Genomic DNA, 13,984 nt, shown 5'->3' with positions numbered 1-13,984 from the left:
CCCTCCCTTTCCTTTGCAGAAGTAGCAGTGGTATTTCCCTTTACCGCACAATTGATAGAATAATGTACAGGAACTGGGGCTGAGTACAATACATTTGCAACACTTCTTCTGGAGCAAATTAGATAAAATAAAAAAAGCCAAATACATACACGGTAATTTAACAAAGCCATGATACTAACCTGAAGTTAAAGAAGGTTAAATGGAAAAAATAGATTGTCTATTAGTGTAAAATTGGATTAGTATCTCTACATTTGACATTAAGATTATAATGATCTAAAACAGGGGTGTCCAACCTTTTGGCTTCCCTAGGCCACATTGGCCGAAATTTTTTTTTCTGGGGCCGCACAAATGCACAAACACTGCAGCAAGACAGAGGAGGGGGCCTGCAAGATGGTAAACACCCGGGGGCAGCAGAGGAAAACACTGCATCGCCTACGACTGGGGCCGCACAAAATACTTCATGGGGCCGCAAGTTGGACACCTCTGATCTAAAAGTATGAAATTCAAAGTGCTTATCAGTCAATGATGACGCTTTTCACCAGGCAGTGCGTAGAAGTATGTGGAAATACAGAGTGAGTTCCCACAGGCAGAGCTGAGATTGCACTCTAAGCTAAACAAGTGATAAAATTATTAAGCAGGGTTGTATCTCCCTTGCTGGCTCTTTGTGGAGGGTTGGAGAATAGATCAGCTGCGTTAGGGTGATTGCACTGTAAGCTAGACAAATGACAAAGTTAATTTAGAAGGGTTGTATCTCCCTTGATGTCCCCTCCAGGTCCCTGTGAAGCAGTAGCAGCATTCCCCATTCCCTTCTCTTAAGGTGATCTGGCCTGCTCCATTCGGCTCCTCCCCCTTCCCTTCCCGCGGTCTAGCCTGCGTTCCTGTAGCTGGAATCCTGTTCTTTTTCGCCCCCCCCCCCCTTCCCGCGGGCTGGCCTGCTGCAGCCGAAGGTATTTTTTAAAGTTTAAAAGTGCCGGTGGCGGATCCTCTCACGATCCCCGCCAGCATCGGAAGCCTTCTTCGACGCTGGTGCAGGCTCGTGAGAGGAGCCGACACCGCAGCTTAAGAGGTGGAGAGCAGAGAGTTCAGCGCTGCTGGCCAGTTTGATGAAGTAAGGATGGGAGGGGGGAGTCGCTGCCGAGACCGCTATGTTAGATGGACTGAGGGAAAGAGGGGGGGAGTCACTGGCGTGTTCCCTGCCTCCGTGTTGCAAACGTCAGCCGTGAAGTGCAAGGGAGCCGGAGCCGGTAAGACCGCACATTACCTGTGAGAGAGGGACCGTTGTATGCGCGCATGCGCACTCTGCCGACCACGGAACTACAGATCAGGCAACATAGTGGTAGAGTGCGCATGCGCGCTTAGCATTTTATTATATTAGATGACAGGAGTCGCCATACAACATATCAAGCATAATTGGAAAAATTGTAGCAGGCTTAATTACAGGTTTTGGTGGAACTCATTGTGTCACATTTATAAGATGGAGAGAACAATAGCCATACAAAAAGGGAATTATAAAAAATTTAAAGAGATATGGGGGCCATTGACAAATTATTGTAATGAATAGATACAATTTTTTCCATTATAAGTACAATATAAGTGAAGGGTTGAGAGGGAGGGAATTTTGAATTTTATTAATGGTTTGGATCAGTAAAAAATAATATTTTATAGGATATATTTAATTGCATATATTATGGGAGGGTTGGGTGGGAAGGGGTTAAATTTTTATGTATTATTGTTAATATGACAGAAATTCAAGTGATGTATTTAATTTTAATTGTCAACTTATTGATACACTTGTTGTAAGATGTAAAATGAATAAAGAATTTAAAAAAAAAGACCTGGTGGTCCAGTGATAGCCAGGACATGAGATCCCTCCTGCCTCCTGTCCCAGCCAATTCTAAGAATTTCTACCTCCCTCCCACCTCCCCCATGTTCCTTTAATATCCCTGGTGAATCGAAGCAGGAGCGACTTTCCTTCGCTCCTGCCTGTGAACTCACAGCAGCCAATCAGTTAGCAGCTCTGCATGGGCAGAAGTGACCTTCCTTTGCTCCCACGAGTTCACGGGCAAAAGCAAAGGAAAGTCACTCCTGCCTCAATTCACTGCTGGACCACCAGGAAAACTAAAGGTATGTGGAGAAGGCAGGAGGGAGGTAGAAATTCTTAGAATTGGCTGGGACAAGAGGCACCACTGTTGTACCACCAGGTCTCATGGCAGGCCCGGTAGAAACCTACAACACCACCTTCACTGGGTAGAGAGGTGTGCTTAAGTCACTTATGCAACCAAAGAATTCACCCGTAAGTTGACAGAAGCTCCTGGCACTCCTGTGCCAGAGGATACAAGAGAGACATGGCTCTTGCTATCTTAAGAGCACCTTCCGAAAAGGCATACTGCTCCGAGATTAGAAAGCTCATATCAGGGTGCCAGGAAAGGTAACAGATGGTAAGCGCACACCACAAAGCCAGGAGGAAAATGTGGACGGAGCCGTCTGAGTGACCAAATTCAACTCCAGCAAAGACCCCAAAATAAGATCCGGAAAAGCTGCAGACTTAAATGCAGGACTGTGGGATTATCCCCAGGTTCCAAAACCCCAGAAGAATCCAGCACACAGTCCCTGGACTCTCGTCCTGGGAAGTGCTGCACCTGTAAATAAGAGGTCAGCAAGCTAGTCATTATCATATGGATCACCCAGATCATGCAGTACAAGAACAGCAGCTGACTGAGCCGAGGACGTGTCAATAGAAACAACGCCACTGGGAGACGCATTGGTGGTGGAGTGGGACTCCGCAGGGGAAGAACGCCGGCTTTGAAACTCATTCCACAAATGTTTCATAAATTCTGAGAAAGCCTCAAGCTCCTGGGGTAGAATCACCCTTTAATGACTTAATTTTGTGTTTCTTAGGCTGCAGAGGATTCACAGCCAGGCACACAGAACTAGCAGCTATGCCAAGCCCAGAAAATAAAGACCACCCCTCCGAGCTAACCGAGTGTTTTGTAACCTGCTTAATCACGAGAGAGGCTAAGCTTGGCACTGCTGCCTTTCCCGGATGTCCTACACGGTATGTGGCACAAGGACACTCGAGTTCTGAACGTGAACTCGCAGGCCTTGAGCATGCTCAGATGCTCAAGGCCCAGCAGAGGAGAAGGCCGATTTTCAAGAGTGCCCAGATGAGGGTAAGAAGCGGCGGGGGAGTGCCGGGGGGGGGCGGATCGTGGCGGAGGGGGGGTGCCCAATCGTGTCGGGGGGGGGGGTCGGATCGTGGCGAGGGGGGTGACCAATCGTGTCGGGGGGGGCGGATCATGGCGGGGGGGGTGCCGGATCGCAGGGGGGGGTGCCGGATTGCGGGGGAGTGCTCGTAAATCGAGCCATGCTCGGTTTCCGAGGTACCGATTTTGCAAATGTTTTGCTCGTCTTGCAAAACACTCGCAAACCGGTGCACTCGTAAACCGAGGTACCACTGTATTTAGAAAAAAGATAGGTCTTCAATTGTTTTCTAAAATGGCCATAGGAATGGGTAGTAAGCAACAATATTCGGAATTTGTTGTCATGAAGAGCTGCCTGAGATGCCAAAGTATGATTCAGAAATTTCTTACTCCTGCAACCCTGGACAGATAGAAAATTAAACAAAGGATGAGTCCTTCTACTATGTCTGTATGATGCTAAAGAAAATCTATTGACTAAGTAAGAAGGCGCTGTCCCATAAACAGCCTTGTAACAGAAACAGCCTAGTTTAAACAATACCCGGGCCTCCATTGGCAGCCAATGCAATTCGCGATAAAAGGGTGTAACATGATCAAATTTTTTCAAGCCATAAATCATTCTGACCACTGTATTCTGTATTATTTTAAGTCTTGCTAATTCTTTCTTGGTGACTGTCAGATAGATAATATTACAATAATCGAGAAGACTCAGTAGTAACGATTCAACCAGTAATCTAAAAGAAGTAAATTCAAAATAAGATCTAGTTGTTCGCAATTTCCATAATGTGAAGTGGCATTTACATACTACAGCATCTATCTGAGCATGCATTGTAAGATGCTGGTCTAAAATAACTCCCAAAATTTTAATCGTTGGATGAATTATATACTGAACTGAATTTATACTAATAGAAGGTTCAGAAGTAATATTACTAGCAGTCGCCACAAAAAACTTTGTTTTGCTAGAGTTTAGTTTGAGTTTAAATTTTTGCATTCAGGAATCCATCTGTTTCATTACAATTTCAACTTTAGTGGTAATCTGAGCTGAAGTAAAAGGTATGACAATAGTAATGTCGTCAGCGTAACTAAACAGTTCTACATCCAGGTTGCTCAAACATGAGCCCAATGATGAAAGATTAGGTGAAAGTGGAGAACCCTGAGGAACACCACATGGGTTATTCCAGATTGAAGAGAGATGGGTCCTAAACCTAACTTGGCACAATCTGGACTCCAGAAAACTTTGAACCTGGAGTAAACATTTCCTTGAAGGCCCAGAGTATCCAAACAAATTAATAAAGTAGGATGATCTACTAGATCAAAGGCGCTACTAAGATCGAATTGAAACACTAGTGCACTTTTGCCTTTACTTAGAAGGCTTATTAAATAATCCAATAATGCCGCTATTACTGTTTCGGTGCTGAAGTGGGATCTAAATCCCGATTGTAAATCCCGATTGTGTTGCTCAAGATGTTTGGTCAACTGGATATGAACCAGACCTTCCATGATTTTAACAAAAAAGGGAATAGATGCTATGGTCTGTAATTTGTAAGCAGAGAAGTAGATTTCTTAATATTTTTAATTATCAGGGTAATTATTATATTATCAGCATCAGAAGGAAATTTTCCTATATCAAGGGAGTCAGTAATCCATTCAAATAACTTCAATTTAAAATTTGAGAGAGCAACAACCATCAAATCTGGAGGGCAGGAATCAAGCCAGCAGTATGACTGAGCATATTTATGAAATAAGTTGGAAAAATCGTGCCATTCTGGTTTATCAAAAGTAGACCAACACAGGTCAGCATGAACCTCTTCTTCATCATTAAGATTAAGGTTTAAGTCCACATTCAAGTGGCTAGATGAAAATGAAGATCTCAAAGATAATACCTTGGAACTTAAAAAAAAAAATCCTGATAAAATTTGAAAAATCAATATACATAGTTTAAATTTAATACACACTCTCATTGTAAGTTAATGCAGCTCTTTTAACAAAGGAATCACTCTACCAAATTTGTGTACGCTAAAAGCCAGCATACAGTGGTATTTTGAAGTGTTTAAAAATGTTTCAAATGTTTATCTTGAGATCCTATGTACATTAAATAGACTGCAATAGTAAAAATGTGAAAGAATTAACAATTTCATCATCTTATAATTGTCTTTCAACAAATATTTCCTTATACACCTTAGCATCCTCATTTTATACAACACGTTTTTCACTAATGTATAAATGTCAATAAACTCCATTGGCTATTTTCCAATTTTAGATGCATTAAAAAAAAATTTTGTTTTCTAAATTAAATTTTCTACATTATTTTCCTGCTACCTTATAACACACAGGAATGTGTGTATTGCTTCTGGAAGCAACATTTTCCACTGGACTTCACTGCAGACCAGAAGGCAGCAAGAACCATAACAGAAATAAATAAACATTCACAAAAGACATACTTATCTCAAAATCAATACGATATAAAGAGGAAAAATTTCTACCTTTTGCAAGCACCTCTTTCCTAATCCGTTCCTTCTCTTCTGTAGCTTCTACACCCTCCTTTGAAGCCCTGAACCTTCTAGAGCGTTGTTGGTTCATTTTAGCACGTGGGGCCTAATAAATTTAATGAAAGTTTTATAAACACTCCATCATATTAATTAACAAGGTTTATTTTATACCATTTTATTTTAGTCCGGGGCTCAATAAAGTTTCTTAGAACCTAGAAGCCAGACTTGTGCATAAATGAATAAAAATTCCAGTCATTACATTTATACATTACAGATTCATAATGTACTCAAGATGATGTGCAACAAGTTGTTTAACACAGCAGCAAGGAATGAGCAGATAGGAGGCAACTACTCTACCCTTTTCCCACCCACTTACAGCCTACCATCTAGCAATGGAGAGAGGCTTTATGCCGAGTTTGGTGGGGCAATGGGAAAGAAGCCAAAACTACAACTACTAAGAGTAAGTAGGACAGTGAACCCACTCACCTATACCCAAAAGTTGCAGCCTTGGCTTCTCTCCATTGCCCAACTACCCCTTGGTTCTCTTCCCCATCCATAGCAGTAGCCACTGAATCTCTCCTCTACTCCCCAAAACAGTAGCTTCTCTCAATTCCCACCTCTCCCCAAAAACATTTTCTTACAAAATTTTTATTTATCCAACAGGGCTTCTGGAAAATCACTTCCTCAGCAACAATGCTCCTTAAGGGCTGCTTCTGCAGTTACTAGTACTCCAAGTATCCTCTTGATCCAGGTGGCTCCATGTAGGCTGCCTCTCCAGAGTGAATGCCCTCAAATTTCTCTCTCTCTCCCCCCTCCCCCCAGTGCACACACACTCATAGCTTTCTCTTTGCCTTTCCCCATCACACCCTCACCTCAACTGTTTTCTGCCTTCCTCTAACACCCCTCATTGCTCTGCCTTCCCCTAATAAATGAGTACACATTCCCCCAATGAGTACACATCTCTCTCTGCCTCCTCCAGCACATATATGGAGGGGACTAACGTAATTTTGAGTTGTACTTTTGAATAAGGGTGGGGTTACTAATGCAAATTACCTTTTATTTTTGGTAGTTGAAATTCCTTTTGGATCTCATTATCTTTGCTATTCCATTTCTTCTTTTAGAGGTCTACGTAGGATGTGTTAATTTTTCATGCTTTACTCTTTTTGTGCTATATTGTAATAATTGTATCTGTTTTGCTTAAACAAGTGTTTAACTTGTGAAGATATGCTTGAAATTAAATAAATTAATATAATATAAAATACAATAAAATGCAGGACTGCAAGATAAATGATAGATATACTGTTACTTACTACACCATCTATGGCCATGTAAAGCAATCGCCTTGGTCTTACGATATTGAAGAGTCTGTCAATATATTCAAAAATAGCCACCATCATTTCGTCTTCATTTTTGGGTGCTGGCCTGTAATTTCCAAGTCAAAATGTTCAAAATCAAGAATACACAATTGAGCACATCATTTACAAAAACAAAATAATAAGCAAATAATTACTTGTCTTCTGGATGTGTGCATGGATGGATGATGCCATTCATGTCCAAATACAAGTTATCAAATTCCACTTCATTTGGATTTGGCTTACTGGTATCAACTGGGATCTTGACGCCATTGCATTCTTTAGGCTGCGGGGCACAAAAATAAAAGCATGCCATGTTCATTCAGTGAAACCTGCTAGATTTGTAAATACTTGCATTATTAAGAAGATAAAGTGCAACTAGATCGATTTCTCTTCTGTCTGGCTTGTTGCAAACTTCCAATAATGTTCCATGTATTCTTTTTCCTCCTCCTTCTACCTTCACAGTTCATGGCGTTTTGGAATGAGTTGTGCTTTTCTTGCATTTGGTTTTATTAATTAATTGTGATTGTTTAGCATACTGCCGTTCATGGGTCATTATGGTAGTTTTAAAATTCTAGAATTAAAATAGACTAACTGCTAACATTCTAAACTAGAAATAAATTACACACTAATCCAAACCAGGACACAGACACAGAACCACAAAGAGAGGGGTAATTCATAGGGCATTTTTTTCATAGACTAAAACTAAACCAAAGTTACTGAAACACAAAAGGAAGGGAAACCCTGGTGCCATTTCTATCCCATCATACCCAATAAGCCTGGGTAAAGAGCAGAGTTGTTGATTTTTTTTAGAATAACTGCTGATTTTTTTTTCTTTCTAGATAAAAGTTTTGGGGGTTTTTTTGTTCTCTACCTCTTTGATCCTTATCCTGTGATCTGTTGTTCTAGAGCATGGGTATTAAATGTCGGTCTTCGAGGGCCGCTATTCAGTTTGGTTTTCAGGATTTCCCCAATGAATTATACATGAGATCTATTTTCATGCACTGCTTTCACTGTATGCTAATAGAGCTCATGCAAGTCATTGGGGAAATCCTGAAAACCCAACTGGATTGCGGCCCTCGAGGACTGACATTTGATACCCCTGTTCTAGAGCCTACTGTCTATTGAAAGAGGCAAGCTGCCTAGGTGCATTTATATCTTACAAGTAACATGTCTTAACTCCCCTATCTTGCCTCTCTTCCAAAATATTTAGACTTCCAATGTATTTAGACTTTAACTTAGTCTCTCATTGTGCACTTTTAAGATCTGTGATGATTGACCAAATGGGCAATAGGCCCCATAAGCCCAGGGATATTGGTCATTTCGTTACATTCTGTTACATCCTTTCCGGATTCCATACGCTAGGTGTTCAATCCCAACCCGCAATCCGGGAGTTGCAGAAATCCAACACTTTTCTGAGCACATACTCCATTCCCTTAGCCCGAGAGCTAGCAAACATATCCAGTTACAATTTCTGCAAGTACTTTATGCAGAAATCTTTTGCAGTGGCTCTTCTTCTATTTCTTATTTTCTCGCTTAAAGTTTGGTTTCTCAGTGGCTTCAGTGCCTTGAGACCCTTCCTGGTGGTCCCCTGTCAAAGGAAAGGAAATAGGCCCACGGTGCCGGACTGCTGCTTCACAGAGAAACTTTGGTGGATATGTGGAGCAAGCCTGCTGTGTGCCACCATTCTTAAACTCGGGGTCCCTTCCCCTGGGAGTTTGCTTGTCCGCTGACCTTGTCACGGGTTTCAAACGCCGGTTGTAGGCGTCTGGAGTGAAACCCACCTAGGTTTCAAGGCGTAGGTTGCCTTTCCTGCCCCTGACCACGTGGCAAGGATCCGTGGGGGGACGGAGGTCATAGTCGGTGTCTGGTTGTTTGGCAATCCAAAGATCTTTCAGGCTGGTCATTTGGAGAAATTTCTGAGACAGAAAAATCCTTTTCTTCCATTCAGCTGCTGTTTAAAATCGCTGACAGGCATGGCACTACAGAACTGTGAGTACCCTCCATTATTTCCTATGGAAACTTTTGGGGTGGATTCTGAATCATTCTTAAAGTCGTTTTTCACAGTTTCTGAGAGTAGGGTTCAGGTCTCCTGCCTCCCCAGACTCCAAATTGCTATTTTTTATTTTGGGGTTTTTCGCCGACGATGGCCATCTTGGATTTTAAACAATCTTTTTTTCTAAGTTTTATTTCTGCCTCAAAACCCCTTAATTTGATTAAAAATCATTTGGGATGGACTCCCCAGTCCCTAATCTATTGAATGTGGACACTGATAGCGCCGGATCAGCAATGTGTACCTCATGCCGTAATACACTGGGGGAGGGGGCAGAAGCTTTGGACATCACCTCCTCCAAGTACTCTTGGGTTGGGGAGCCGCCCTAGGTCTGTGCCTTCAGCAGAAAATCTCACCCCAAAGCCAAGCTGGGGCCTGGCACAAAACACCTGCATTCCGAGTCTGCAAACTCTTTTGGCGTGGCACATGTGTCTCAACAGAACCCTGCCATGGTTGCAGGGTGGGCCTTTTAACTGGATTTTATTTGACTTCTCTGAAAGGCATATTCTTCAGACCCCCCTTGTTTGACACGGCCAGCGGGCGCATCGGGTCTTTCTCAGTCTGTTGCGCCTGTGGTGGATCTTCCTGTGTGGGAGCCCTCTCATCTGGCTTTGGCAGACCTCGATTGCAGTAGTTGCCATGCAGATATCATGACTCTTCTGTTTCCTGACACTGCTTCTATATTGTATCCGGTTGATACCCCTGCTGGGACTGGTTGCCTCGGCCGCCCTAAGCGTGTGGATTTGGGTGATGACCTTTATGTCACAGATTTTTCAGCAGGCCTTTATCTGCCTTTTTACTGCTGCTGTTCTGAAAGAGCTCCATTTGGATTCTCCACCTTCCACTTCTCAGGCTTCGGTCATGGACTATTCTCCTGTGCCCTTTTTCTATTCCATCCACAGCTTCTTGGTCTGGTTTCAGAACAATGTGATACCCCAGAAAGCTTTTTCCGACCTTCTAATGCTATGTCTAAGCTTTATCCCCTGGATCCTGATTTTCAGCAGATTTTTGAATAGCCTGAGGTAGAATTCCACTGTGGCGCAGGATATCCAATATGCAGCCCTCCCTAGTGATGGGGGAGTGAGGTTTTTGGATTCTCAGGATTGCAGGGTGGATATTATGTTAAAAAGAGTGGCATCTTTAGGTATCCAAGCGGCTGTGGCCACTTCCTTTATGGCGCGTGCCTGTCATTACAGCCTGCGCAGTGTGTCCTCTGTGGAGGTGCATGCCTGTCTTCCACTGGTGATGGTTAGTGTGGATTATGTGCCGGATGTCCTTTATGATCTCATTAGAGTTCTTAGTACATTCTCTGCTTGTGCAGTGTCTGCCAGACTCTTTGGATCTATCTTTGGGCTGGGGACGCTGCCTCACGGGCCTCCTTAAATGGACGTCCTTTCAAGGTTGGTACAGGTCTAGCTGACCTCTACACAGGTGTTGCCGTGGACCTCCCTAAGTCTCTCCCTGTGAGCAAGTTTTGCCGGACATCGGGAGGAGATCTTAGTGCTCTTCGTTCCTCCTATAGGTGTCATCAGGGATCCTAGAGACGTTCCCAGGGCTATGCCCCCGTTACAACAGTACCAATTCCAGACATCCTCAGATTCCCATGCAGTGGCTGTGCCTTAAAAAGCCCCGATAATGCCAGAGGTTGAGCGTAGCTTCCTCATAGCGGAGGCAGACTTCTCAGTTTATCAGGAATGGACTTAACTTTCTTCGGATCGGGTGCTGGCCATCATTCGGGAAGGGCACAAGTTAGACCTCCTTTGCCCACCTCTGGATTTGTTTCTGGCCGCCAGCAAGTCAACTGGAACAGAGTCCATGGTTAGCGAAACTTTGTAATGCCTCTTAGACATCGGGGCACTGGAACCTGTTCCAGAACATGAATTGGGCTTAGGCAGATACTCTTTATACTTCATCATGCCACAAAAAGGCTAGGAAGATTGGAGACCCTTTCTGGATCCAAAGTCAGTCAACCAATTCTTGCAGATTCCTCTTTTCTGCATGGAAACAGAGCGCACGGTGATAGCTGCTGCCTCTCCAGGAGTTTCTGGTGTCTGTGGATCTCACAGAACTTACCTCCATATTTTAATCTACCCAAAGCATCGCCAGTTTCTGTGTTTCCATGTTCTGCAATTGCATTTCCAGTTCTGCCCTTTGGCCTTGTGACGGCGTCCTGCACTTTCGCCAAGGTGATGGTAGTTGTGGCGGCTTTCTTTCAGCAGGGGGTCCAAGTCCATCCTTCCTTGGACAACTGGTTGATCTGGGCTCCATCTCGTCAGGAGTGTGAAAGTGGGGTGGAGAGAGTAGTGTCTCTGCAGCAGGCATTGTCAAGTTCAGGAAGAGCAGCTTGATGTCCTCCCAGTCCCTGGAGTATCTGGGCTTTCTCTTCGTTTCCAAACAGGGTCATGTATTTTTTCCCAAGGCACACAGAGAGGAACTTCAACAACTGATCAGAATCCTCCTGGACTGTCCGGCTCCCTTAGCCTAGCATTATCAGCAGGATTCTGGGGTCTCTGGCAGCATCCTTGGAGGCGGTCCCTGTGCCAGAGCGCCCATGTGCCCTTTACAGGAGTCCCTCCTCTCTTGGTGGTCTCCGCAGTGTTTTCCCCTTCAGATGCCGCTCCCCTGGACGGTGCCAGCTAGCAGCAGCTTGATGGGGGAGGCTCTCTGCCAAGGCTGGCTTCTTCGGATTTCTGAATGGATGACTTATGATGGATGCCAGCCTGTTGGGTTGGGGGCTCACTGCAGAGACCGCTCCATTCAGAGGCAGTGGACTCCTCATCCAAAACATTGATTGATCAATCTTCTGGAGCATCAGGCAATTCAGCTGTTGCTACTCGCTCTCCAGCCCCTTCTGAAAAGAACAGCAGTGTGAATTTTTCCAACAACAGCACAGCGGTGTACGTACATCATCAAGGGGGCACGAGAAGCTCTCTCTTGAGCCAGAAGGCTCGCATGTGGTTCCACTGGGTGGAAGCTCATCTTCCTTGGCGGCCCATGTGGCCAGAGTCAACAATATTCAAGTAGTCTTCCTTGGCAGACAGATTCTGGAACCAGGAGCATGGTCCCTCTCGCAGGAGGCATTCCATCTGATTGTACAGCATTGGGGTTAACCCCAGATGGGTTTGTTGGCTTCAGGAGAGAACTCGAAGGCCAGGCACTTTTTCAGTCTACGAACAGCGAGGAAGCTAGGGCCGGATGCCTTGGTTCAGCCCTGGCCAGCTCACGAGCTCCTGTATGATGTTCACTCTGTGATCTTTGGTCGGTTAGATCCTCTGCCAGATAGCAAAGCATTCCAGCCTGGCGATTCTAGTAGCTTCAGACTAGCTTTGTCAACCATGGTCTGTGGATCTCATCCATCTTCTGTGGGGCAATAAACTCCGGCTCCCTCTTCCTCAATATCTTATCAGTCAGGAGCCTGTGCCCATGGAGAGCCCACAGTGCTTTGGTCTTATGGCATGGCTCTTGAGCGCTCAGCTTTGATGAAGCGCAGTTTTTTGGATGTGTTTATTTTGACTTTTTTGCGCTCGATGAAACCCTCTACTACAATGTCATATGCCAAAGCCTGGAAGGCTTTCCAGCAGTGGTGTACTAAGAATCACGTAGAGCCTGAGAGGGCTCCCTTTTCGGTGGTCCTGGTTTTTCTTAAAGCGGACCTCGAAACGGGTTTAGCAGTGGCCTCCCTTAAACTTCAGGTTGCAGGCCTTTCATATTTTAGAATGTGCAGAGGCGCTAGTTCGCTTACTGCTCATCCAGCTGTGTTTAAGTTTTTGGGAGGGGCACTTCGCTTGCGACCTCCTTTGCATTTTCTTTTCCCTTCGTGGAATCTTATCATTCTGCAGGGCCTTGGAGAGGCCCCATTCGAACCACTGAAGGTTGCTTTGCTTCAGGCTTTGACAGCCAAGACCATCTTTTCTGGTAGCCATTGTCTCAGCAAAGCATTTTTTGTCCTTCTGCGTCCTTTATCCGTATTCTGGATGAGGGAGTTTTCTCCATATGAAACCTTCCTTCCTTTCTACTGAAGGTAGTTTCTGCCTTCCATGTCAACCAGGAACTTCATTTGTCTGCTTTTCCTACTGCAGGCTCAGAGCAAAAGGATTAGATCGTGCACAGTTTGCTGTCAGGAGAGTCTTGCTCTACTGTTTGGAGAGGACTAATGATTTCTGGCTGATTGATCACCTATTTGTACTGAAAGCTGCACCTCGCCGTGGTTGACCGGTACCCAAGGCTTTGTTCGCTTGTTGGATTCGAATGGCCATTTCCATGACTTGCAAGCAGCTACTGATTTTGCATAACGCCCACTCGACTGTTAGTATGGCTCCGTCATGGGTGGAGTCTCACGCGATTCATCCTGATGAACTTTGCAGAGTGGCTACTTGGTCCTCTCTTCATACTGTTACTGAGTAGATATGGCGGTCCGTTCCGATGCCGCTTCGGTGTTATGGGCAGGCTCTTCTGTCCCTCCCTAGATGGTTACCATTGCTTCGGTACATCACCTAGCGTATGGAATCCGGAAGGGACGTAACAGATTGGAAGATTAGGGTTATATCTTTGATAATCTTCTGTTAGTCCCTGTAGGATTCCGTATGACCCGCCCTCTCTGTTTACATTCAGTTGTTTGGAATAGCCTGTTTCTTTCTGCCTTGATGATTCTCCTTACAGGCTTGAATGCTTTCCAGCCAGTTGACAGTTCCTGTGCTGTGGGGAATTTTCTATGAGAATGCGCATTATCGAATGTCTTTCTTGGGGTGCTCGTAGCACATGGCAAGTTAGCTCTACATTGTTCCTCAATGATTTTTCTGAGGTGCCTTTGTGCCTGTTTATTACTTGTTTATGTTTTGCAGAGCAGTTCAGTTCAAGAATTGTTTATGTTGCTGGAAATCATCCCCCATACCC

General features: G+C 44.5%; 1 protein-coding gene across 1 annotated transcript in view; it reads right to left on the bottom strand.

Annotated features, from left to right (window-relative positions):
• Window positions 1-13,984, bottom strand: part of XRN2 (5'-3' exoribonuclease 2) — a 302,991-nt gene that overhangs the window by 273,399 nt on the left and 15,608 nt on the right. The window contains exons 2-4 of the mRNA XM_033938550.1: window positions 7,197-7,324; window positions 6,997-7,108; window positions 5,681-5,792 (exon numbers count right to left, since the gene is read on the bottom strand). Coding sequence (XP_033794441.1) covers window positions 5,681-5,792; window positions 6,997-7,108; window positions 7,197-7,324 — 352 coding nt within the window. The remainder of the gene's footprint in view (window positions 1-5,680; window positions 5,793-6,996; window positions 7,109-7,196; window positions 7,325-13,984) is intronic.

This window comes from Geotrypetes seraphini, chromosome 3 (assembly GCF_902459505.1).
Source record: "Geotrypetes seraphini chromosome 3, aGeoSer1.1, whole genome shotgun sequence".
NCBI lineage: Eukaryota > Metazoa > Chordata > Amphibia > Gymnophiona > Dermophiidae > Geotrypetes > Geotrypetes seraphini.
Note: the sequence above shows the minus strand (reverse complement) of the source record. Positions and strands in the feature narration are given on the sequence as shown.